Genomic DNA, 27,346 nt, shown 5'->3' with positions numbered 1-27,346 from the left:
AACTTACTGAAAGCCCCAAAGGTACACACACTCTGCCCCCACCTTTTTCTGCCCCTCCCTTTCCTCCCCCCCAAACCCAAAGCCACCTAGCCATAAAGCAGAAGCAAAGCTGCAACGTGGCATTCCACGCTCAGCTTGCCGTATTAATTTAGCCTACTGTTTCACATCTACAAAATCAAACACACACAGTATGTGAGAAAGTTTTATCATTTTAGAATCAAAATATCCCTTAAAATATTTACATTTTACAGTAAAAAGGATAGTAAAACACAAAGTAATGTACAAGCTTAGGTATTCAAGTTTTTGAAGCATGGAAAATGATGGGAGAAATGACTACTACAAATCATATTTTGAAGAATTTAGTTTTAAAAAATGTTTTCTTATTAAAACAAGTGCAGTTTAAAGCAGTAACATTCAAGCAGCTCAGCCTTCCAATTTCTGGTCACAAACTGCTTCAGATGCCTAGGAAATATCTGAAAAACTAACGAAATACACTTGAATTATTTTATTGTACTACCGAATAATTTAAAAAGAACTCTTCACACCACCAAGCATATTATATTTTGTTGTAATGTGTGTGGATTCTGAGGCTCTGCTACAGTCTTTAAAAACAGTGCAATTTAAAAAGAAGGTTACTGTATGAAATTCACCTTTAAAATTATCAGAGCATCTTAAAACAGAAGAGAGCACAAATTACCAAAGGCAGCAACTATATTGCATACTTGACTAAAGCCAACTTCATCAGCTAAGAAAATTTCTAAGCCTTTATTGCATATTAATAAAAGAAATCTTTAAAATTTTGAATATACAGCAATGTAAAATTTTTAAAAATATTAAACTCCTACTTCTAGTGATAGTTGGTATAATGAAAAAAAGGATGAGTATTGGTACAGTGATTGGTACCAAAACACAGACTTGTTTCTGCAAAACACCAACACTGAATAAAAAAAGATGGCACAATCCTAGCAGGCTTTTTCCTTTTTTTTATACAAAGTTTTATGACATTACTCTAACAGTTTATTTAAATAGGATTTTGAAAGACTGCCTGCATCTTTTTACCTTTTGCTTTTAGATCTGTCACTGTGGTCCCTATGTCTATCTCTGTTCTTTTCACTTTCTCGTTCTCTATGTTTCTCTCTACTTTTCTCCCTCTCTTTATCCTTTTCATGAGCCTGTTCTTCAGTTTTAGGCTTATCGGTCTTTTTTTCTGGATTTCTAGTCTCTCTGGGGCATTTTCCATCAGAACCCCTATCATTGTGTGGAGGTCGCAATCTTTCTTTGTCTCTATGTCCTTCCTCTCTACTCTTCCTCTCTCTCTCTTTTTCCTGGTTTCTGTCTCTGCGCCTGTTTCTTTCAGAATCTTGCTCCCAGTATTTTTCATTGTTCCACTCTTTTTCATGTCTGTCTTTCTTTTGGTGATGGGATTCACTATAGAACCTTTGCCTGTGTTGATCGTTTTTTCCTCTACTAAACCCCCTGTCCAAATGCTGTTCTTGTCTGCCCCAAGGGTCACTATGACGTCTTTCTGGTCTCCTGCTGTCTTTACTCTGAAAAAAATTGTCTGGCCCCAAAAATCTTGATTGTTTGTGAGCCACTGGTAGCCCTTGTGCAATGGGTCCGGTGTAGTGTGGTGGCTGACCTGATAAATGAACTACGGGTGGCCATGGCATCATTGGATTTTGAGGAAAGCCAAAGCCTGGAGGAGGAAGAAGTGGAGGTGGTAAATGAGGAGGAAACCCAAACATAGGGCTGTTTTGTGGAGGAAAGTTATGAGCTGTAGGAGTCTGAAACTGAAATCCAGGTGCATTAGATTTAGGATGCTGAAAATTGTGCTGCGGAGGTCTAACAGATGAGAAGCTGCCACCACTTGTAATAGGGCTTGGGATTTTGGAAATAAATTCAGAACGAGAAGAATTTTCTGTTTCAAAATGAGATGAAGTTGTAGCTGGTCCTCTTCTAAATGAGTTCACTGTTTCAATGTTTTGCATCAAGGTATCTTCCTGCAAGTTCTTGGTATCTTCTGCTTGTGATGCACATACATTATCTGCTTTCGTTGCAGTTGAACTATACTGCATCTCATTTGCTTGTGCATCACCTTGATGCAGGTTTAAGCCCTTTTCTCCAGAAGACTGTTTATTCTCTAATTCCACTTGATCATTTCCTGAAACATTTTGTCGGTCCTCATTTCTGCTAACATCTCCTTCCTTGTTTTCTGAAGCATTAGTCTGTTGGCTTCGTCCAGCTGCCTGTCGTGGGTCTCTTTTGAGATTAATAAACGGTGGAGATTTAGAGGTAGAGGCAGTTGTACCTTCAGCAGAGCCTACATTAACATTGTTCTCATTGCTTTTTTTCCCTGCATTTGATGAAGAAGAAGAAAAGCTAGAATTTGTGGTCCTTCTGATTTCCTGTGCAACATTCTCCTTGTCATGTAATTGCCACTTTGGATCATTTTCTTTACTTTCTTCAGTTTCTTTATTCTGTGACTGAGCAGATAAATTTGCCAAAAATGCTTCTGTGGAAACATCTGGAGGTTTTCCCTTCAGACTAAGGCCTGTCAAAGTTCCAGCACTTCTTGCAGAACTTGAGGTCCCTGCAGCAGCTGCTGCATCCACTGTTACAGTAGCATTAGTGGATTCTTGTAGACCATCCAAGCTAGTCTTTGTTTCACCAGCTTCAGTAGTTACATCGGCAACATCCATGTTTTCTTCTTTTAAGGTTGCTTGTTCATTTAATAATGGTATGTCTTCGCTGGGACTCACTTCTGACTTACTGTGTTCATACACCTGCCCTGTAGTACCCAACAGGCTTTGAAGAATATCATCCACTGGCAGTGGTTTATTTGCTAGCTCCAGAGTAGAAGGTTGATTTTCCCATCCAACCAGCACTCCAGGAAGGAATCGGAGAGGCTTCGGTGGCTCATGTTTGGTACTTTCCACTAAAGGTTCAATAACTGCAGGAACATCATCTATATTAGACTGTTGAGATTTATTTCTCTGCTTATGTAGCACGGTTGTGAAGGAATTAAAAAAATCATTTTCTTCTTCTTCTTCTAGTGCCAATTCATTATGAGAGACGTCAGGTTTGTTTGGCTTGCTTTTCTTCTCTGGTGGCAAGCTACTCAAAGTACTTTCAGAAACTTCATCCACAAAGCTACTACTAACGCTTGCAACAGCAGTAATCTGTCTCTTCATTTTCTGGCGAATTATCAATCCCAATAACAGATTTGGTCGGTGTACTTCAATTCCTGTACAAAATCATAATAGTAATTAATAGTCTATTTTACATTTTGGTTAAAGCAATCATTTTAACAAAAAAGAACCCACATGATTTCTATAATATTTATAAGACTTTGAAAACTCCATCAATAATCGGAACAAAGCATACTGAGGTATTATACTACAGCAAGATTACAGAACAGTACAGATCCCCAGAGCAGAGTAAGCAAGACAACAAAACACAGCAAAAAAGCTACAATACTTTTTATTATAAAACATTTAAAAATAATCAAAATTGTAACTCCAACATAAAAGTTATGACTTCAAGAACTGCAAATTGAAATTGCTTTAAACAAGCACTGTTACCCACTGTAACTTTGAAATACAGAATACAAGACAGTTTACACCTAGTCACTTAAGAAAAATATTAGAAATGAAACACCATGTTAGACTAAGATAGCTATAATCTGCTAACACAATGGTAGCAAAACACAAAAAAAACACAAAAAGAATGTTAATAGCATACTTGCTGCTCCACAGTCTCCTAATCAATTTGTGTTAGACATATTTCTTCAAAGGTTTACCTAGAATGACTGTCCAAAATGCTTCCCTCATTCCAGGAAGGCACTGTGTTTCAAGGTATAGTATTGTCCATCTCCCAAGAGGCAAATTTGTTCATTACGTATTTTGTTCTGAGTAATTTAGATTCTTGGGGCGGGATGGGAGGACAAACACAGCCCTCCCTCTCCCCAGACGGTGGTCTTGTTCTACTGAGTTGAATCCAGCACATCATAACACAAGTTTATGCTTAGCTGGTCCAGTAATACATCACATTGAGCAGTACCAAAAGGCCATTTTTGGTTTGGTGGATTTTTAATACAGATAAACTACCTAAAAAGGAAAACAACTAAAAAGATCATCTGGATAAAAATGGAAAAGGCGGTCAACCTCTTTATTTAAAGGTATGTAAAATCAGGTAAACACTTTAAAAATTAATAATGATTTGAGAAATTTTCAACTTCTGTAAAGCCAGATCCATTACTACAGAAAGGGGCACAAGAGACAAAAAGTGACAAATGGAGGGTCTCTCTACTGCATAGATAAATCCCCAGTGAAATAAAGCTCTTCCAAAATTTTATTTGTAGATGTAGATGATTATGGCCATATGAATGTAAACTTAGTTAGTGCATTATCATTGGTCAGTATAAAAATATTTTTACCATTTTTCAAATGGCCCAAATCAAAGCTGTTCGGAGTAAAATGAGACCTACAGGGCCTGTGTCTCCATCCTGGCAGTGAGCAACACACAACAGAATTCTTCAGCAAGCTACTTAGTGCAGGGTAATTTTGATTTCTGTGTGTGCAGAAATACTCTAGGAACGCTCCAGCATACAAAGCAGAGCCAGGTAAGTATTGGTAAGTCCTGAGGAGTATTCTGTCAGTTCACCAGATGCTTTTCTAAAGGACACACCATCACAGGACTCAAAGGAACACAGAAGACCATCACTGCATTTGACCTGGACAATATCCCAAGAGAAGTTTCCGTTAACTGAATTACCTTCAAAAAGAGTCTGTTGGGAATAAACTATGTGCAGTGCTGCCCCATCCACAATGAATCTACTTCCTATCTTTTTCTCATTTTATATCTAACCATTTCCCTTTCACCTTTACCTACTTCTAGTTCTCATTCCCTTCAATTGCTAAATTCTCTCTACATCCCTTTGCTCTATCTTATCCTCTCTTAGTTTCATCCCTGACTATCTCAAAAAGAAAAATCCTCCACAAATATTTACAACCAAAATAAATTGATACAGAAGAACCCGGGTGTAAGCAGAACAACCGAGAGTCATTTCAGGATCATTTCTTCCTTGTCCATCTGTTTATCTATTTTTAAGTTTTCCTGGTTCCCCCCCGACTTTTTTTTTTTTTTAATTTGGAAGACTTGAGGAAAACAAAGTAGTGAAGAACCAGTACATTTCAAATAATTAAATATACTATTAAGTCACAAAATCAATATGGAATTCTGTATGATTACTATCATAGGTCACTTACAACACTGAATTTACTGAGACTGTAACACCTGGGTTAGGGGAAGAATATACTAAACAAAACAGTTACTCAGTATTTTTTCTACAATAGTATTTTTTTAGGGTATCAAAATAATCTTACAATTGGAAATACTTTTAAAGGAAGCTAATATAACACTAAGGAATGCTCACAACATATTTGAATAGATTACCTCGGCATTTTTCACAAAAACTTTTAACTGTAGTTTTAGAAATTATTTTTCTCTTAAATTTCTATTATACCCTTCTTTAGAGAGTGATATGATAATGAAGTTCCAAATTCCCTGCTGTACCTACCAGGCCCATCAAAAGGCACAAGATGATGTGGAACTTTATCTGAAGAGCCTAAAGGGATGAGATACAAATCTTTCACTTGCTTCATGTTATTGGCAGCTACGCCATAACGTTTTCTGCTGCTGAAATAGGCAAACAACAAAGCGTAGGAAATCTGATCTTCTTCAGTTACAGGGGTAAAGCGAACTACACAGATTTCCTGTTTACAAAAGGAGAGAGAAAAAAAAGGTGGTTACATATATTTTACTATGAAATTGTAATTGTTTTAGTGACTGCTTTTCATTTAAAAGTACAGTTCAAAGAAGAGGAGAAGATACCTCTCCAAAAACACAGAGAACACAGGAGGCAGAAGGGGAAGACACAGGGCCAAAAAGAATCAAGAAAATGGAGAAAACAAGTGAGAAGCTTTCGGCACAAAACAAAGGAATCATTACAGCGCATGACAAAAAAGCCAACATCTTATATTAGCCTGCTAAATAAGAAGCTTTTAGAGAAGAATGCCAGCTTCCAAGCAGTTATTCCCATCCTGCCATTAATGTTACTAGAAAGCCTTATTTTGTACAGTCTATCATGTCTGAGATACTGACTAATACTCAGGGAAGACCAGTATCCAAAGCCCAGAATTAGGTATACAAGCAAGGGAGTATGCATCTTCCAATGACTACAGTAGTAGTTTACTTCTGTACAGTGACATTAATATAGCATAATGCATTTTTAGACTCAAATACCATACAGCATCATCACATCATAAATCAAGTAATGTAATCTTATCAAGTAATATAATCTTATATTTCTGCTTTAAATCACAGTTATTCCCCATTTCAGAAATTAGAGAAAGGTACTTCATCGTAGGAAAGTTTTGTGCATTAAATGGCTACTCAGACCTCAAGAATAATTTCGGTACTTCACTACCTAAACTCCGAACTGTGGCTCAGGGAGCCTATTTGGGGTTTGAATATTCATATCTATTCATACATTTCATCACAGAAAATCCATGACGTGGACTTCACTGGGACAACTAAAGTTCCTTCCTCCTGAATACAGCTGAGTAGGCATGGAGCAAGCTTACTGTACCTTTTTAAGAGAAAAGGTAGAACTACCGCTCCAGAACACATCTCCTGAAGTCTCTCCATCCCAAGATTTCTTGTTAATTTAGCCACATCTCATAACACAGTCTCAACACACCAAGCTTATAATAGCACTTAGGACAGTGTCTTACTCTGCAAGAACAGCAATGAGCATGCACTGGCCTTTAAATCACACAGATGCATATACAGGATATTCTTAAAATTTGTGGAAGAAATAAGTGAGAATTTAGCTTACCTCCATAAATAAGTCTCAGTTTTCTTCTTGACAAAGATAGCTAGCCTTGAGAATATAAAGCTAATGGAAACCAGATCTACCTTTGAAAGCTAACTACCATTAGCTCTTTAGCTAATACTAAGTGGTATAAAGTGAAATCTCAGCCTGTTCTCAGCTGAAAGTTATTTACTAGAGTTGGCCTGTTGGCCTCAAGTCACAAAACTGGAAACCAGTGTCTCTATCTCACTGCATCATGTACCTGAAACCACTCCTTAAGCCATCATTACATTCACTAGCTAAAAGAAGGCATATCATCATTACATGTGAAGGAGAACATAGCAGAGGAGCGAGCATACACTGAAAGCCTAGACAACCAATAAGCTGGTACACCGACTCTATACACCTTGCTTCAGCACCCCCTAGACCCTCTCTTATCATTGCTAAGAATCAGAGGTCATATCAACACAGCTGATGTTGTGGCGGCTGTTTGCTACAGACTGCCTGAGCAAGGTAAGTAGACAAAACCTTTCTGAGACAACTAGAAGCAGCCCCACAATTTCAGACCTAGTATTCCTGAGGGGACCTAACTCACCCCAATATCTGCAGGATGGACAAGATGGCAAGGCGTAAGCAATACAGAAAGTTTCTGGAGTTCTGAAGACCATTTCTTGATGCAGGTGATCAACAAGCCAACTAATGGAGGCATTCTACCAGACCTGTTAGTCATGAAGTCATACAGAGCATGAAGGTCAAAGGCAGCCTCAGCTGCAGCCACCATGAGCCTGCAGTGTTTGCAGTCATGAGACAACTGAGCAAGGCAAGCGGTAAAGTTACAACCCTGGACTTCAGGAGAGCAGCATTCTCAGAGATTTCTCGGTAGGATTCCATGAGAGACTGCCTCGTAAGGTAAAGCGTTCTACAAAAGACTGTAAAGCTTCAAAGGACAAGATGGTCCATTATAATGTGCAGGGATTAGTGTGTGACAAAAGGCCAGCATGGACAAACAAGGAAATGAACTCAAACACACAGAAGGAAGAACAGAGACAGCGGAAGCAGGGATGGGCTACCCAGCAGGAACACAGAGACACTGCCCGAGGGCGTAGGGATGGAGTTCAGCACCAAAACTCAACAGGAGTCAAAAAAGCAGTAAGGTCTGTGAAGTAAAACAAGAAGGGCTTCCATGAGTGTATCTCAACAAGAAGGCTAAGGAAAATGGGGGGACACTCCTCAACAAAGCAGGGACTTAGTGACAAAGGACATGGGGAAAAAACAAGATACTCAAAGCCTTCTTCGCCTTGGTCTTTCTGCTAAGGCCCGCTCAGGCCTCCCAGGTCCCTGGGCCTAGTAGCAGTCCGGGGAAGTGAAGCATTAGCTGTGGCAGAGGAAGAGTTTGGGAGCACTTTGGCCAACTAGACATACACGAGACCAGGGGACCGGAGGGGAGGCATCCCAGAGTGCTGAGGGAATTGGCCAGTGCCACTGTGAGGTTGCTCTCCATTGATAATCTTTGAAAGATCCTGGCAATCAGAGATTCCCGGTGACTGAAGGCAGGCAAACATCATGTCCTCCTCCAGCAAAAGCAAGAAGGAAGATGCAGAGAACTACAGATCTGTCAGCCTCACCTCACTTAGGAACCATCACAGAGCAAATCCTTGAAGCCATTTGCAAGTACCTGAAGGCAAGACAGCAACCTTACCAAGGTCAAGTTGCACCTGGCTGGCCTGACAGCTTTCTGTGATGAGATGACTGGCTCTGTGGACAAGCAGAGCACAGCATATGTTGTTTGCCTTGAGTTTAGCAAGGCCTTTGACACAGTCTCCCATAATGTCCTTATAGTCAAAGCGGCAAAATACGGTTTGGATGGATGGACTGTAAGACAAATGGACAATTGGCTGGACAACCAGGCCCTAAGGGCTGCAATCAGCAGTACAAGGCCAGCCAGCAGCTGGTTACTAGTGGTGCATCTCTGGGGTCGATGCTGGGACTGATGCTGTTTAACATCCTTACTACCTGTAAGATGGGACAGAAGGCTCTCAGCAAGTTTGAGATGACACCTGACTGGGGACAGTGGTCGACATGCTGGAGGGCAGGGCTGCTATTCAGAGAGACCTCTGCAAGCTGGAGAAATTGACTGAGCAGAGCCTGTAAAGTTCAAAGGTAAATGCAAAATCTTGCCCTGGAGATGGACTAACCCCATGCCCCAGAGCAGGCTCGAAACCAGCTCGAAAGCAGCTCAGCATAAAAGGACCTGGGGGTCCAGACTGTCAAGCTGAACACAAATGAGCAGCGGTCTTCACTGCAAAGATGGCCAACTGCATCCTGCTTATTACAACCAGAGTAGCCAGCAAGCCAAGGGAGATGATCAGTTCCTTCTGTTCAGCATTTGTGAGACCACATTTGGAGAACCGTGTCTAGTTTTGGGCTCCCCAGCATAAGGAAGACAAGCACACAGTGAAACAAGTCCAGCAGAGGGCCACCAAGGTGGGTTTACATACTGAAACAGTACAGAAATAAAATGTAACACATATGAAGTGGGGTTCAAACACACAATTATGAATTACTGTCTCAAAGCAATACAAGTACTGTCAAAGGGAAACATTATGGTTCAACAGAAAGAATGAATGCCACCAGCTGCCATCTACCCCATTCAACATAACCATCAGTTATCCTCAAATTGTTTTCTGTTTTGCAAATGTTCCAGGAGAAAAAGATCTTTAGCATGAATAGGAAGTGTGTTAAATAGTAAGTTTTCAATATATAAAATTTCTTACCTTGGTCCCTGAAGCTTTTATTTTTTCTACATACTCCCAGACGGTGTGAGGAGATATCCGGCCACCGACTTGAATACTATCAGGTAAATCCTATGAGAAAGAATAATAAAAATCTAAACCCAACATATCTATTTCATGTATTCAAAATACACTTAATTCTTAAAGTTCTGGAATTATAAATTTTAAAACATCAGTAGAATTTACAGCGGTAGAAAGAAACAAATGAATTCACATTAAATTTTGGATGTTTAAATTAGGATTTTCAGTATGAAGTCAACAATTTGTAATAAATTAGTTATCACTCAATACTGTTCCTGCTAACCTTCCCTGATAGTAATTCACTTGAGTAACATTAACTGCAAATGTAACATTCCTCTGCTCTGTAATTGCTTAAAGCATCTATAAGATTTAACTGTTGTGAAAATGTTAAGCCCATCAAGGGCTATTTTAAAATAATCTTAATCATGAAGGAAAAACATAACCTACACACAGGCATATACACACACAGTGTTCAAGAACAAATCTGTCTATCAAGTTCATTATCAAGTTCACTATTCACAAGTGACATAGGTAGACTTCCAGAATCATGCAGCAACACCTCAGGGGGAAAAAACGTTTTTTTTTTTTTAATAAGAGTTAATGTAAAGAACATTATGTTTGTAAAATAATCCTTTAGTACTAAAGAGAACTGTATACCCTGCATTTCACTGAATACTTATAGCAAAGTAAATATAATCACATCAATAGAAGACCTAACTCTAATCAGAAAGCTGACGTAACCTGTCACTGATGAGAAGTAACACTGAACCTTATGAGCTCTTTGACAACTCTTATAGTCATATCCTTTCCCTGCCTCCCAGATTGTGAGAGCACCACGTAAATTTTTATTTTTTAAGGCCAATTTAATCTTACAACTGAAATTAAGATAGAATTGTCACCAGATTAGAAAAAATAAAACTCCTGTTATACAGGAGTTAGACAGTTATACCGTTTTCTACTGTAGAAAAGAAAACTTGCACTGGCAACAGAAACCACCAGCATAGATGCTTTTTTTTTGGGGGGGGGGGGGGACGACTAGCTTGTTTAATGCTTTGAGTTCAAAACAGCTATCATTTTCTCACCTCTAATTCAGGAAATGGATGCCACAAAGATGGTTATTTCGATGGCAAGTTCTGTCCCACCCTTCCCTTCTACCCTTACACTAGAGTTGATGTTCCATAATAAACTAAACACAGTTAAACCTTCACAAAAGCAGCTCTGCAAATGCTGCTGCTCATCCTCAAAAAACACGAGAGCAAAACATCCTGAAAGACATCAGAGAACTTAAAACCTGATGAAGCAAGGGTCCATTTACAATACTGAAATTTACTTCACTACTAAATACATAAACCCTACCTAACCTATTTCAGCCTGCAAGTACTTTACTCAGCATAATTATCATACTTCACTGCTTTTCATCATTATACTACATATATACTACATTTATACTACATATAATAGCCTATAAGGTAACCAATACCTATAAGGTAAACAAATTAGTGACTCAAGTTAATAAATGAACTGTTCATTCTTTACAGTAAACAAAAATACCTCTGTTAAATACTCAAAAGAGCCAGAGACTGGGTAGGCCTTAATAACAAACTTTGCCACAGAAGGCATATTGATAAAACCCTTCCAGATGAAATTCAGGCGTGCCAGAAACAGCGTTTCACTTTCCACAGTACCAGGTGTTTCTGATCTAAAAACAAAGATAAAAACTTTGTCAAGAACATAATATGTAACATAAGATCATGTAAGCCATGACCTCCTGTAAAATAAACTATGTATAATTAAGAATTTTCTTTTTCAGTTGAACATACTTGCAGTTCAAGTATGGAGAAGGGACAGACAGACAACTGTATTTCTCATCTTCTAGTGAAATAGATACATTATTAGTGAACTGATGTGCTGTGTGTATCCTTTGAGCATGGAGAACTTATCTAGTCTAAGAGTTGGTAAACGCAATTAAAAAGAACACAAATGCAAATGGCACTGCAGACTGAATAAGGTCATATATTACATTCAACATTGTTCCAACTTTACCAGTCTTTAAATATCATTTGTGCCAGGAAGCACTGCAGCCAAAGCAACTGCCTGTTGCACCCATAACACAGGAGCGTACTGAGCAAGATGTAATGAGTATTTGCTTGCCTTGAACGGACACATAAGCACATTAATACAAGCAAATGAATATAAGTCTTTTTAACATTGTAACACTGCTAAAAGCAAAACGGACCACAAGGCATAAACATTCTGTAACACAGTTAAGCATAAGCATATAATCTGTAATGGCAGAGATATCTGGTTTAGTTTCATAAATGGGGTGCAGGAAACACATGTAAACAATAGTGAAATCTCAAAGATAACAGCAAAGGATGAAAGGCAGGCAGGAGAGAGGCCTGGCAGAACCAGAACAACCCTGCAGAGCAAGCAGGAAACATGCCTGGCAAAACAACTGTAAAAATCTGATAAACTATGCTGGGAACAGATGAGATTTCTCCCCCTACCCCTTTTTCTTTCTGGAAAGGGTAGAGCGAGCATAAAACACCAGTGATAAGCAAGGAAAAATAGGGAAAAAAATTCCCCATCTCAATTCCAGCTTCTCACACTGAAAAGATCTGCAGGCTAGCCAACCTGACCTCCTTGACATAGACTGGACATGAGTGCTATCGGCAAGGCATCCGCTCCAGGGTACTGCATACTCACAGGTAATTTGGGGCAAGATTTTCAAGGAGTAATTGTTTCAATACATATTGACATTGATTGATAAAGAGTAAAAAATTACACTTGTTAATGTTTATGACTGCCATTTCTAGAAAAGCATTGTTTTGAGATTTGAAACTAGCCTGATTTATCAGTCTTAGTGTTTGGATTACAGCAATCTCTAATTCCCTAGCTTTGTATGCATACATATATAGACAGACACATGCACACACACATTCAATTGCAACACTGTACATACCATGTTCTTTAATAGCATAACACAATATGAAATCTTAATTCTGACCTTCTTAGTATGAACTTGCATGTTACTATTTATAGGCACCTCTGCACCAGCAAATGCAAGGCAACTTATTCCCCCAGAAGAATTACAAGTTTGCATCCACAATAATACAAGGTGTTATTTATACAAATGCATAGCATGACTTATTCCAGCAAACAATCTCTTTCCTAAGAAGAGTTGTATACCTTCAAGTATACAAGTGGATTAGGAAATGCCATTAAAAAAAAAAAAAAAATTTGGTCATACGAGCTTAACGAGAGAAATAATGTCTTTCATTTAAAAATATTTCAACAGTTCTACATTACCTTGGGAGAGATGAGAATGATGATTTTGATAAGTCTTGTTTATCATCTTCCAATAATTCTGAAGCTAAAATACTTGATGTTGAAGAAAGGGCATCTGCAATGCTCTCTGCTTCATTGTCTGACTGCTTACGTGCAACTCCAACAGACACTTTCACTTTTTTCGCAGAAAGATCATCAGTAGGTGGTGCCATTCGGCCTAGAGAGAATGAATTGGAATGATTTGTATTTTTAATTAAAGAAAAAGTTGATTTTCTCTGAAGACATGGAAGATGCACTGAAAAATACAGTATTGCTATTGCAGTTGGAAAGGATAAAGAAATAAGGAAGCAAATACAGCAAGTACACCCATTCAGAAGATTTCTTTCTCTGTCTGCAGTCTATTTTTCCTAGAAGTCATCTTTATGCCAATAGTTTATCATTTTAAAATTGCCTTTTTCCTGAACATTAAAGTAAAGTACTGCTTCCACATCATAGTCTTTAAACTGGGGACAAAAACATTTATTTACATTCTTGAGGTATACTGATATTTAGGATTGAAAAACAGTATATGAGTGTGATATATTTATTTTAAAGTGCTTTTCAAAATTACCTATGCAGATTTTGCAGTTAAGATCAAAGAGATGATTTTTATGTTGACTTGTGGTGTCTGGAGATGTAGACTCGTTCACTTCTTTATCTTTTTCAGCTTCCTCTGACTTCTCAAACAACTTTATCATATTAGGTTCCTAAGGAAAGTCAAACATTAAATTTAATTTTCCTCTGTTAGTATTCCTAATACTACTATTCCTATTGGGTTTTTTTTTTTCCAATATTTTCTTCCCTTCAGGCATAAAATTCTCCCTTCAGCTCCGCTTTTTCTTTTTCTGAAAGGATATCACAAAAACTACAAATGAATTAAAATACTGAATGGATACTCCTAAATTTCTTTTTAGGTAAGATTTAGATAAAATAGGATAAAAGAAAAAATAAACTCAAAACATATGAAAAATATATAATTAAGATACAGATCTTAAAAACAGAATTACAAGCAAACGACTTTGCAACTACATTATTTATGAACCAAATATGCTTCTTTTTCTTTTTTTACCTGAATTTCCATAACTTCTTCTTGTTCTTTTATTGGTGTTTCATTCTCAATTTCTATTTCCCCTTTGTGAGTAATTTTTGTGATAGGTCTTCTTTCAACTTCCCTCTGTTCTTTCTCAATCATTTCAATTGTCTGTAAAAACAGCAGGTTATAGAAATTTACTTTGAGATAATAAAAAAATTTGGAAACCGGCAAATATAACAAGAAAAAGATTGCACTTCAGAAACAGTGGAGGAGAAAAAAGTATATTTATATTTTGCAAGTGTCAAGCAGTTTTATAAAGCAAATACACAAATCCAGCAGGTTAAACTTCACCTAAAATGCAGTGAATACTTATCAGGCATATATTTAAACAAAGTATAAAGCAGACTGTCCACACTAAGCTTAGACTGGCAATTCTAATTTTCCAAGAGCTGAAAAAAAATTTATTAATTCTTTTCCCATAATATTACAGCTAAAGTAGGACATAAATAGATATATATTTATCTCATTTTTCAAGAGCTTGATTTTGACTACATAATCCTAATGCTCTACCTCAATAAAAAGGTTTAAGGTATTCTTAAAGCAATGAACATGCTGTCTAATTCTGATCAGCATTACTACTTTGTTCCACCCTAAAAAATAAAACATAAGACAGTATTGCTAAAATTGCTTCTTAAGCACATCTCTACCTCTTAAACCAGAGTTTGTGTTGGCCTTTAATCCTGGTGTCATAAGGAAACAAGTATTCTATCTGTGATTGCATTATCTGTCTGCCAAGCACCTACAGTAACTTTTGACCACAGTGGGAAATTTTGAAGAAATTAAGTAGCAGTCTCAAAGTCTTGCTTAAAAGGGAAATTTAAAAATACAGTAAAATGAGAGATGTGTTGTTATTTAACAATTTTACATGCTGTATTCCACTTCAGAGAAATATATAAAAACTCTAGAAACTGAAATATTTAGGAGCCTTCAGTAACTTATTAAGCAATACATGCTTTTGTTTTGGCATCTTTCTGAAGAGCGGTGAAAGTTTCAAACAGTCCATTTTTAGTCCTTTATTGATGTTTTAAAAAAATAAAATAGATTTAACAAGATAATAACAAAAGATGGGATTTAGATAACTACAGGAGGAATAAACAAACTTTTCATGCCTTTCTAGGCCCTCAAAACAGCTTTGAGAGAACACCTTAACTCGTAGGAACCAACAAAATGATGTCATGGTCCGCAAGTGAGACTCCCAGGCAATATATACAACGAAAAGGAAGAAAACAGGAATAAATCATGTTGCAATGCAAATAATCAAGTCTCTAAAATAGCATCCCACTGTACCAAATGAGGGCCATTCTTGTTATCACTGATATGAGATATTCTTTCATACTGAGCAAAAAGAATCCAAGATGATGACTTTCCATCTATTTGGATTTACGGTACCTACTCATCAATTTTTACTGGAAATCATGTGATATAACCCACAATTCCCAGCATCACAAACCATAACATGCATCTAATTTAACACTACCCAAATTTTTTTGGCTCCTAGCCCTATCAAGTGGCATATAGATATCAAAGATGCTGCCAATGCAAATCCAGATTTTGTAAACTAGAAAACTCGATGCTGTAAAATACACATTTTTAAGCAGCTGCAGTAACCATCATTGGACTAAGCACTCAATAAACAGGATAATATCTAAGAAAAAAACATCTTCTATAAAAAATAATACAGCTTTTTATAATCCTGCTTCTCCTTTTAAACTATGAACACAGCTATAAAATATCATGTGACTTTCTGTTTTGAGAAAAGTTATGCTCATCGAACTAACCTAATAAATTTTATATACTATGTATATATTTTTTTCTTTTAGATAGTCTTTCAGACTGGCATGTCAAATTTTCAGCTTTAGATTTACTTCTTGGTTGGTGAAGTGTCATACTCTGACAATACACGTTACAAAAAACAGAAACTCCAGTTCGGCCTGGTTTGTCAGAAGAGAGCTCTCTCCCCTGCCAAGAGATTGGTTTCTATAAAGCTCCTGTCAGAGCCTTAAAGTCTTGCTGGACATAAGGTGAGATAAAGATGTCTTCTCTCTTGAGACGAAAGGAAGAGCAGCAACAAAGCTGCATCACAAGCAAAAATACACAGCTTTCTCCCTCGCAAGAACTTACCACACTTTTTCAACTTTGGTACCAACACCCTTGCTTTGTTTCTTGAATACTAAATAGAAAGCAGGAGTTCTCCTGACTAATCAGAGTCGCTTTGCATAACCTGCATTCTGGCCTTTCTAAACACACACAGCCCGCAAGCAAGAGTTAAATATACTTAGGTGGCCAACTAAATAGAAGTTGACAAATCTCACATGTCTGTTTTCTCTTTGTCTCCAAGCAGCCAGTTCTTTGGAAGCCAGTTCTTCTGGGCTCATTCTTATTAGATGGTCTGGAGTAACCTCTCCTTTAAGCACTTTCTTAAATAGTATCTAGAAGAAAGAAGAAAAGTTAACTACTGCTATCAAAACAAAACTGGCTCCTAGTAATAGTCAAGTAGGAAACATGGTAGAGAAGCAATGTGCAACACACTCTTCTCCTGATGTCAGTGTCTACAACTACATAGATCATGTGCTGCTAATAATTGTTTCACACTCCAGGAAACAGAGATTTTTAAGAGGAAACAAATTTAATGCCAGAGCCCACTGCTTATTCTATGTAACAGAGTGTATATGAAGACAAATTTGTTAATGCCTAATGATCAAATGTAAAATTAACTGTTGTTCCAAAACAGAAAGTGAGTTTATGCCTAGTGCAGCTGAACGATTAGATACAACTGATAAAAAGACAAATGCTAGAGGCTGATGACTACGATGCTGAAAAGCAGGCGCCTGTAAAGCATAAAAGTGATGCAGTCAGTGATGATTTTTAACAGAGCAAGGACCAAATTTGAGAAATCTCAGTAGGAAAAAGGGCAGTGAAAAGCTTCTAGATTAAAACAAAATAAGCTTCACAGGAAGTACTATTACAGGAAAAAACACAAACCAATAGTAAAGACAAACAACTTAAACAAGCAAGCTCATCCACTTCACTTTGAACACCTATTATAAAGCAGAGCAGGGGCAAGGAGTTGCAGAATAAGTGACAGGTAAAGGAGGAGAAATGAACAGAGAGAACATTTGAGTGCTCAAGAAAAGAAGAAAAACACTGAAGTCAAAGAGATGAGAAAACATTCAGAAAAAAATAAGAGAAATTGTGAAAGGATTAAGGATGTATCTATGCAGATGACTCTTCCTTTCATCTACTGCAAATGAAGGATTTTTGTAAAGTATTATACACAAATAATACATACATTATTTTTGGGATCTTTTAGATTGAACATTAAACTTCTGTATTTGTTCTTATACTTTGAGTCAGTGTCCCGAAAAAAAGAAAACAGTTCTTTTTCTATCCTTGTGGCAACTTTTGCTGCTCTCTCCTCAGGTATCTTTAAACTGGAGTCTGTCAATCTGTGAGAGAACACAAGGGAAAGTGCAAAAATTACCAAATACTTCCAAAAACTTATTTTTCTCCATCTTTCTTAAAGAAAAACAAATACATTCATTTGATAATGTATATATACCTTTTCATTAGAATTTCTTTAAGAGATTGTTTGACACTTTGTCTTATCTGATCAGCAGAAGGTTTTGAAGCTGACACAGCTGGCAGATGTGTTGTACTACTTGATCCTCCTTTCTCAGTTTTCTTTTTCTTAATTTCTTGTTTCTCATGAACACCTATCAAAACACACAGTTAAAAATCTTAAACTACTCAGCCACTGATGTAAACATTTATTGTTATGGGATATCCTTAAGTTTTAAACTGCTAAAAGTTTACCTTCAAGTAGGAGGAATGGACTCAAGAGGTTGTTTGCTTGTTTGGTTTGATTTTTTATTATGTAGATTAATCCAGAAAAAGCTTCCCTTAGCAGAAACAAATAGGGCTTTTGCAACCCTTTGAACTCTTTGACTTAATGTATTTTCTTCTGTACCAAGCCAAGAAAAGACTGACCAATGCTTACTAGTTTGATCTGAATTTCTGTAAAAGCATATTAATTTTTCAATTAAGCAAACAGAAATAATATACTGGAAAGCACTTACTATAAGCAGCACATTAGAGTTTTTCATTGAAATTAGGATTTTTGAACCTGCTAGCCATCAAAATTATTTCAATTCTAATAATCTCAGCTGTTCCTCTCAGATAACAAACACTCTCTTTCACAAAGCCACTGTAAGGTTTGTGTCATAAATAATTGCAACTGCTAATCAAATTACAATCATTAAAAAAATTACTTCAGCTCCTATATCTCAGCATTGAATGCACTACTCTAATTTAGAGCAGTAGCTTTCCATTTAAGAAATCAAAGGAAAAGAAACAATATTAACCTTCATTTTCTATTCTGAGAAGTGAAACAAAATCTGAATCCTGATAAAGATCTAATGTGTATGTTTGATGGCAAAAGGAAATACTTCTTTACTATTACTTTTGCCTATTCTTCTACTCTGTGAGCTAACATGAAAAAAGTAGACTTGTTCAATAAAGCAGCCCTAATAATGCTTTTCTTTGGTCAATATATTTTTTGCTTATCTCCTTCTCAGAAGTAGATGAGAAACTGCAACGAAGCCTCTTCAAAAATGTAGCCTGGGGGAGTCGGGGGAAACAGAAAGCTTCCACATGCCAGCAACACTTTGGCAAAGTTTCATCTAATGGAAAATAGTCTTATAACAGGAAAATGATGGGCAATGTCAGCAATAAACACCACCACTATAAACATCATTCAAAGCAATTAAAGATTAAGATAAGTGTTCTGCTTAACAATTTTATGCTAATTGTCCTAAATGAGACTGCCAACTCCCCATTTAAAAATAAACTTAAATTTAATATTTGTTGTGAACTTTTCATCACGAAAGTCTTTTTGTCATCTCCTAATTCACTTAATATATTTTAGAATAGCTCAATGATTTCACAGATGTCAAAGACTTATTTCACTCCATGCAATTTGCAGTTAGAAAGGATGTCAAATATTTTGTGACTGAGAATTTCAAAGATGAATAGGATGATGTCTAAAGTCTGAAGGATACTATTCAGTATAACATAAATGTTTATATTTAGATTTACAATTAACTCTGCAGACCTCCCTTAGGAGCAGAGTTTATTTAGACAAGAATTCAGAGCTTGAGTTTACGATTTAAAGATGCAGTTCTCCGAAACAAAATCTCACTAGCTGTGCTCCTGAGATTTCTGTGTCAAATGATGAAAATCACATTATTGTGATCTCATAAGAATAAATAAGAACAATCCTTCCTGGAAGGGTAGGTGGCTGTTTTGTTTTGTTTCTTTCGGGGCGGGGGAGGGGAGGATAGGAGAGAAAGGTTATTTTCAAAGAAAAATATGTCCCTTCAGCCTTTCAAAAAAAAAAAAAAAGAAAAGAAAAGAAAAGAAAATTTGATGGTTCAGTGTGGAATATAGTGTTACTTCTTGAAATGAATTCTGAGATAATTTATCAATTTGGCCAAAAGAAATCAGTATGTCAAATAATACTATCTGTATAGCAATTAAAACATTTTTATGTACATTGAATATTTTGTGGTATTTTATGGAAGAGTGTCTCATTTCCACAGTATGAAACAGAGCTTAATAAAGAGATGGCTCTATGAACCTTTTCTCCCATTATCGATTATGTGGGCATTTTCTCCTATTCAAATAGGAAACATCTACACAGGAAATGTTTCCCTGCTAAATAAAATATAAGAAGATATGAGAAACAAAGATCCTAAACATCATGGGAGCAAACAGTTCTCCAGATCACCATCGCTTGCATGATGAAATTTGGTTTAAAAATTGATACTATAAAGAAAGACTTCATGCTTCATTGAAATGCACATGAATTACAGCATGGAGCACTTCTGCAAACCTCATTACCTGACTTTGTCGATTTTTCAGCCACACTAGGGGACTCTCTACTTATTTTTTCATTTTTATCTTCAGAGGACCTCCGAGGAGGTATAGCAGCCTGTGATGCTTTCCGAGTAGGAACATGTTGCCCTTTTTTAGCATCTGAGTCTCTGCATTCTGACAAGTTCTTCCCCTCACCAGATTCCTGAAATAAACTTTTACACATTAGCATGCTACTAAACACTACAATGAACCACCATGTAATCACCATGCATTCTTCCCAAATTTTATGTATTTAAAATTATATAGAGTTAATACTGAATAATTAAATCCCTGAATGTATGCAATATTACTTTTTAAAATGTTACTAAATGATATTTCAAATTACCATCAAATATTGTTTAACAACCTCTTTGAAAAACTGGCCCAATACACAACATAGGCAATTTGCAATTAAGCTCTATGTTGAAGACAACTGTATGCCTTCAGCTATTTAGAAAGCTCAGGAATACCAATGAACATCCCTTATACAGTTTTAGCCGAGTATGCAGAGGAAGCCACAGTGATCAGAAAATACAGATAAAACAGTATTTGGTCAAAATTACACAGAACGGTTTATATATCAGAATTACGATAATGCTATTGAGAAAGATAAGACAAAAAGGATCACTGATGATTAAATCATGATGAATATGATACTATATACTAAAATAGTCCACTAAGTATAATAAAAACAAGTCATCTCACTGCTCCTGCTTTGGTTAGTAAAATAAGACAAAAAAGCAAAAAGACTGCAATTAAAAAGTTAAATATTTTCTTCTATGTAAAATCTAAGGTTAAATCAATGCTCTTACAGATATCTAAAAGATCTGTACTCCATACAATATAGCCTATTGACAGATGCCCAATAGAAGCAGCGCATTTTACTTCCAGAGTTCTAGCCAAGTTCTTCAAGACATCACTTACGTAAAAACAATACACCACTCTACCACTGAGCCTCATACACACTGTTAGTTATAACAGTGACCTTTATGGTAACATCTGATACCAGAAATTCCAAACAGGAACTAAGATTTAAATTTAACAGACAGGATTTGCAAACTAGGGTACAAGTCTCATCCATTAAATTTTTCAAGTGTTCTTTCCCTGGGCAGAAGGGTTATGAGCTGTTTCTGAATGGGGCATTTTGCTGCTTTTATTTTAAACAGATATACATACACATGTATATCACGCACATGACACACGCACATACCTCTGTTAAACATAACAGACAGGAGTTGAGCAATACTACTCATCTCAAAATAGTCAAATCAGTTTAAAAAATAAATTTACTCTGAAAACAATGCACAAGTTTTAGATTAGATTCACATTCTATTCTAAATTACAAACATAAGCGACGATGTTTGAAATACTACTAAGCATCAGTATTTTACATGGTAAAAGGTTAGGAGGAACACTTCTACCCAAACTCCCAATAATCAGAAGAACTTTAAACATTAAACAAGACTCACCCGTCTAAAAATTTTGACTTTGTGCTTCACTGTGTCCTCCGCTTGCTTTGTTTTCTCAGTTACGCTTAGATTAAAAGTAGGTGTTTGCTTTGACATCCCAGGCTTTTCACATTCCATTGCTCTTTCTTCTCTGTGGATTTCAAGTTTCACTTGAGTATCCAATATACTTTGATCAAAAGACTCAGTTTTTTTGTCTTCTTCAGCACAGCACTTCACACACACATATTCTTTATCTTCTTCACCCATCTGCTGCGCTTGAGAAAGACTCAATCCAACACAATCACCGTGAAACCAATCATCGCATCTACCACAGCCTACCATAAACCTGAAAATAAAATAAGATCTAAATGAGTGCATAGACTGCAAAAAGACTGCAAAAGAACATACATCAGCTTAAGCAGAATGAATACTTATTTTTATTTGTCCATCACAATAATTCGTTCTTACCTGATAAGTGATTTTCTTTGTAGCTTTACATCCATCTCCAGCCTTACGACATGGTATGATCTTCCTGAGAAATAGGTTTCGTGCCACAATAGTCCAAGAAGGTATCATAACCTCATTACAAATTTATAACCTCTCCCACCTCTTACCAACAGGATGATTTTTTTTTTCCTCCACAGAGTACAGTTAAAAAAAAATTGAGATGCAAAAAAAAAAAAAAAAAAAAAAAAAAAAAAAAAAAAAGCTCTCAAAACTGGTACACATAAGATTCGAAAAGAAATTTTCGTGCAAGAGCACATTATCCTTATTTTCCTTCAAACATGATCACCATCCTTATAGCAGAAATGTATCAATTGATACAATGTAATCTTCCACAGCAGTAAGAGATGCTTAAATGTTTTGAGAAATATTATCAGCACAGAAAACTAAAGCTATTATAAACAAGTAAGAATTTTATATCATACTCCTTAGAGTATTATTATTAGAGTATTCCTTATTATTGAATTATTTACAAAAAGTTGCATTTTGTTCTACTTCCTGGTGAATTTGGGGCCAGGAGTTTGGCTTCAGTTACAGTTCATATGGCTAGCTAGCACTGATTTTTTTTATTTTTTGTTTTAAATAAGGTACATGCCACTTCAGTGTTGCTCAGCTCTGACTTTGGTATTTGATGTTTGACAGTTATCTAAGGAACATTTCAAACACTGAAATGGACATTGTTTACAGCATATTTTCCCATCTCGTAGTCACTTCACTGAAACTGCTGCATTATTTTGAAAGTAAAATTTTTAGATATAGACAGTATTTTCAGCATTGCAAATATCACTTGGTCTAAAATAAAATTACAATTGCTAACAGTTTTGCTGAGGCATTTTGATGATATGTAATTAATAGGTAATATTAGTACCTAATTACACCATTAGGTACAATTTCTCAGTGGAACTATTTTCAAAGAATGGGGAATTTCAAAATTAGACAGGTTAAACACCTCAGTAAATCTATTCCTAGAGACTGCTAATTGGTAATGATTATTTTTACAACCCTTTCTTCTAATAATGAACCTGGCATGACTACTCAAGACCTGCTTTCCAAGGAAGCAGAAACAGCTCCTGCATTATCCACTTATCTTTCCCTATCTTTTTCATATGTATGTATTATATATAAACATATATTTGATGTATTTTTATATCTGGCTGAGGAAAATCCAGAAAGACAGCAGAAGCACTCTGAAAAGTATGATTTGTTTGTTAATACTGAAAAGCTATTTATTGAATTCTTGATTGTTAAATTCCATAGAAGATAGAGCTAATTTAAAAGTAACTCAATGAAATGCTGGTCATGGACCCACAAGCCCTGTTATTTGATGCAAATCCTATAAATCCCTTTTGTAAGAAGATTCTAAGGAAAAAGAGATTCCTAACTTATCTACCTATGCTCCTATTAAGTTTAGGATCTGCTATCTGTTGACTTACCTACTCTGCAAGACATTATAAATATTACAACACATGCTTAAAGGAAATCTCATTCTCCTTCACCATAGAACTGTAGATGTAAACACTCCAGACTGGTGTTTTGAGATACCTGTAGTTTTTTGAATATATTAATAGCCTCAAAACAAAAATCCTACCATCTAACTGTAGAACTCTGCAACCCAAGAGGAGGAGGAAGAAAACACGGTGGTCTTATATTCTGGCCTTGCTTACCCCAAAGAAATCAAGACTAAATTCTATCAAAGTAAATAGATTCTCTTGATGCAAAATGAGTGTGAGAAGCATTAAATCTCCAGAGGTTTCAGAAAAAGATCATATCCAGCTTCCCTCGCCTGTATTGCTATGTTGCTGCTCACTAGATTTGAAGAAACCAGTTTTAAATCTAGCTTATGAAAAAATGTTTTTTCTCATTTTTATTTTAACTGAGCTACAAGTAATTTTTCATTATTGTTCCTCACTAACAAACAACACAAATCTATTTAGTAGCTTCAAATACAAAGGCACAGGCTCCTTCAAGTTTCATCAGTACCTGAATCCTTCCAGATCTATGTTCCAGCAAAATGAAGAGACACAAGAAAGTTGGTCACATTATGGGATAATTCCTTCTGATAGTCTTACCACAATACCACAATATTCATAAACACAACAGGAAGATGAGAGAAGTGATTGGACTCTAACACAAAGATGACTGCTCCTTTCTGAGAACCTATAGCCAAACACCAGATTGCAGGAAATACAGCACAAGTGCCTATTTCACAATTACAACAGTTCAGAAGAGGATGCTCTACATAAGACACATTCTGCACCTTCTGCAAGGAAAAACTAGTAAAGCCTTGGGGATACCAAAAACTGGATTAAAAAAATTCAAAACATAAGATTTCCCACAGAGCTGAAATCAGATCAAAGCAAAAAAACAGTGCTTCTTCATACTTAAAGGATATTTTGTTGTACTAATGAATGAATACCTACTGGCTAAAAATTGAACGAAACCAAAAATATACTGTCTTTAAGCCACAAATACTACTTGAATTTTATTAAATATCTAAAACTTGTCTTCCATTTTGGAAATTCAGGCACTTGAGGCTAATTTTTTAAATCGGTAAGGCAGATTACACACTTTGGCAACCGAAAGATTTTGATTAACTTTTTAAAAAAGCAGAGTGGCCTTGCAGAAAAGCAGAGATTAATTCCATGCGCTAAAATATACAAGGTGCTGCATATCTTAAAGTTGACAGTGCACAGAATTTTTCAGCTTAGATCAGGAACAGCAAGCAGGCAATATGGATTGGTGAATGATACCACTAGTGCAGCGGACGGGCATCTGATCTGCATCTTTATAGTCAGGCCTACGAATACTAGAAACAGGCTGGGGTTTGGGGTTCCCCTCCCTTAGGACAAAGGCTTTATAAAACTTGGATGGTCTAAAATCTGTATTAGGCAGCTCTATGCCATCTGCTTGTTATCGGAAAGAAGGAAGTTTCAGGCTCCCAGTAATTTTTTCTTGGTTGTTTAACCTTGTTGAACATACATAATTCAAGGCAATGAAGCAGAATGGAAGAGGCAGTCTTCCAAAAATAAATTGATTACTTACAGCCCAACTTCACAGATATTTACATGTGTGCTTTCAGTGGCATTTTTTCTATTTGTTCTATATTTCTATTTTTTAATTAAAAACAGTAAAAAAAAGCTTTAATGAATTCTGTTCATAAACAGATCATACAGATTACTTCACTAACCAGAAACACCAAGATGGACAGCTATCATTCAAGCCATCGTAAGCAAACTACTGAAGATGGAATATCCATTTGGCTTCATTCCAACCTTTTCAAAAAGGTTTCAATTACACTGTATTTAACTATGCACAGTGAATCCTTGGATTCAGAAACTGAGACTACAAAGACAGAATCTGGAAATATCCATGAAGCCTATACTATAAACAGAATTCAAGTGTTTACAGTGGTCTTGCTTAAACCTAGTTATACAAAATGATATAAAAATGGTCGTGCTTCCTCCCTAAAACTTTCACTACTTTTTAGTAAAATTACTTCACACTAATAGACTACAGCTTCCAAGGCTCGGAGAGAAGATACTGATTTTGATACTAATAATGTGAATAATCCTTTTTACCATAAGGTCACTTTCACACATTTAACTTTTTCACTGATCTGCACACAAAATGCAATTGTGATTCATAACATGAATTATTTTTGGATAAAGAGAAAGTAACAGGGCAATGCTCAGAGATTAAAAATGGGAGTCAAGGATGACTGAAGCCTGGCTTGAAGGATCAAGGATGTCTTCTTGCACAGCTGTCAGTTGGGACTGAAGAGGTTCTGATATCTTGGACTACTAAAACACCAAAAGTTTCTGACTGTAGACTGCTTCAAGTTTGGAGTGCAGAAGTTTTAACCATGTTGTAAGGCTGGATTGGAAGATGTAAAGCTGAAAGAGAAAGAAAAAAACATGTTTTACAATAATAAATCATGCCACAATCAATAAAATTTAGAATTTCATTTACTAGTTTTAATATAAAAAGTTATGTTTGAAAACAATCTCAAAAGAGCTGACAGCTGACAGTAGACAGTACTGTTGTTCATTGGGAGTTCTACATGGAGAAAGTTACTGTCTCATGCCTTTTAAAGAATCCCTGACAGTCCTCACATACCAGCATGAAGAGATACCTCATAAAATCAGAAAGGAAGGGATCATACGTAAGAAGAGAGACAGAGAGAACAATTAATGCAAGCCTTCCATAATCCCTTTTATGATGAGCACTTTTTCTTTAGTATATTTGTGGTAAATTAAAATTCATCTGTGAGATGGAAATTTCAGGCTTGGACAACTTATTTTCAAAATATACAGGCTATGTTTTATAATTAATTTACATCATTCAATTTATAGAATGAAAGCAAACCTTCAGAGAAGCCAATTGCTGAGATATAAGATTTTAAAAACAATACAGGCAGAAGCCAGCTTATTCATAAAATAATTGTTTGCTGCAAAGCTGTATGAGTAAAACAAAAAAAAAAGTAGCTGTCAAAATGTAACTCAGTATGGGCCAGTAATCAGCATTTTAAGACTTACTAATAAATTTAACAAGCACATTGCCATAGATAATCATTTACCTTGGAAACAATCTCCTCACTTTAGCCCACTGCATTTGCTTTAAATAACACAGGGAAAACACTGTAACAGGACTGCAAACTTGGATTAAAAAGGTTCAATTCTTTATTTTTTGAAGTTTTTTTACTTTTACTCTTTACTATTTGAAAGGAGACCCTAATCCTGATACTCACCTAATGGGAATTAAACCACTGTTCATACATTTTTAAAAAGTTCTTGGATTTAAATAACTATCTCCCATTTCTGCATGATGCAGAAATACTTAAGTACTTTTTCTCCTTAATGGCACTGTTCACTGATCTTCTAAAGTCTTTTAATATAAATTAACATTAACGCTCATTAAATTAATACTCATCAATAATGTCTCAGCTCTGCTGCCACTATAGTCCAGTCAAAGCAGACACACTGAAAGGAGACAAGTGTTTTTCCTTTGAGGTAATGAAGATGTCACTAGTAGAAGGTACAATGAGTGACAGACTTAACCTTTACCAACCCACTTTATTCCCACAGAGACTGAGGAAGGTGTTCTCAACAACTTTAGCAGAGACCATGTTCCACAGCAGTGAAGGCTTCATTGAAAGCTCGGTGAAATCAGCTGTTGCAAAACCACATAAAAAAACCCAAAACCCCAATAAACCACTTTGCACTACCTTGTCATCAGAGCACCTGCATCAGCAGTTCTTGTTTACTTTTGGTAACAGTCTAACACAGTTGCCTAATGATTTTTCAGTTTTTTATTTTCTATCAGTAAGAACAACTGATCCTGAAAAAAAGTATCATCAGAACTCTTTATACGGAAC

The 27,346-nt window shown here is 36.1% G+C and overlaps 1 protein-coding gene across 7 annotated transcripts in view; it reads right to left on the bottom strand.

Annotated features, from left to right (window-relative positions):
• Positions 1-188: 188 nt before the first annotated feature.
• The window catches only part of PHF3 (PHD finger protein 3), a 56,094-nt gene continuing 28,936 nt past the window's right edge, over positions 189-27,346 (bottom strand). For all 7 annotated transcript variants that reach the window (XM_064508629.1, XM_064508630.1, XM_064508631.1 and 4 more), the window contains 12 exons: positions 21,490-21,814; positions 20,006-20,183; positions 17,667-17,820; positions 17,397-17,553; positions 16,420-16,536; positions 14,084-14,215; positions 13,586-13,721; positions 12,997-13,192; positions 11,239-11,386; positions 9,649-9,738; positions 5,579-5,774; positions 189-3,244 (listed from right to left, as the gene is read on the bottom strand). In XM_064508629.1, coding sequence (XP_064364699.1) covers positions 1,056-3,244; positions 5,579-5,774; positions 9,649-9,738; positions 11,239-11,386; positions 12,997-13,192; positions 13,586-13,721; positions 14,084-14,215; positions 16,420-16,536; positions 17,397-17,553; positions 17,667-17,820; positions 20,006-20,183; positions 21,490-21,814 — 4,018 coding nt within the window. In that variant the 3' untranslated portion in view covers positions 189-1,055. The remainder of the gene's footprint in view (positions 3,245-5,578; positions 5,775-9,648; positions 9,739-11,238; positions 11,387-12,996; positions 13,193-13,585; positions 13,722-14,083; positions 14,216-16,419; positions 16,537-17,396; positions 17,554-17,666; positions 17,821-20,005; positions 20,184-21,489; positions 21,815-27,346) is intronic.

The sequence above is a fragment of the Dromaius novaehollandiae genome, chromosome 3 (assembly GCF_036370855.1).
Source record: "Dromaius novaehollandiae isolate bDroNov1 chromosome 3, bDroNov1.hap1, whole genome shotgun sequence".
In the NCBI taxonomy this organism is placed as follows: domain Eukaryota; kingdom Metazoa; phylum Chordata; class Aves; order Casuariiformes; family Dromaiidae; genus Dromaius; species Dromaius novaehollandiae.
Note: the sequence above shows the minus strand (reverse complement) of the source record. Positions and strands in the feature narration are given on the sequence as shown.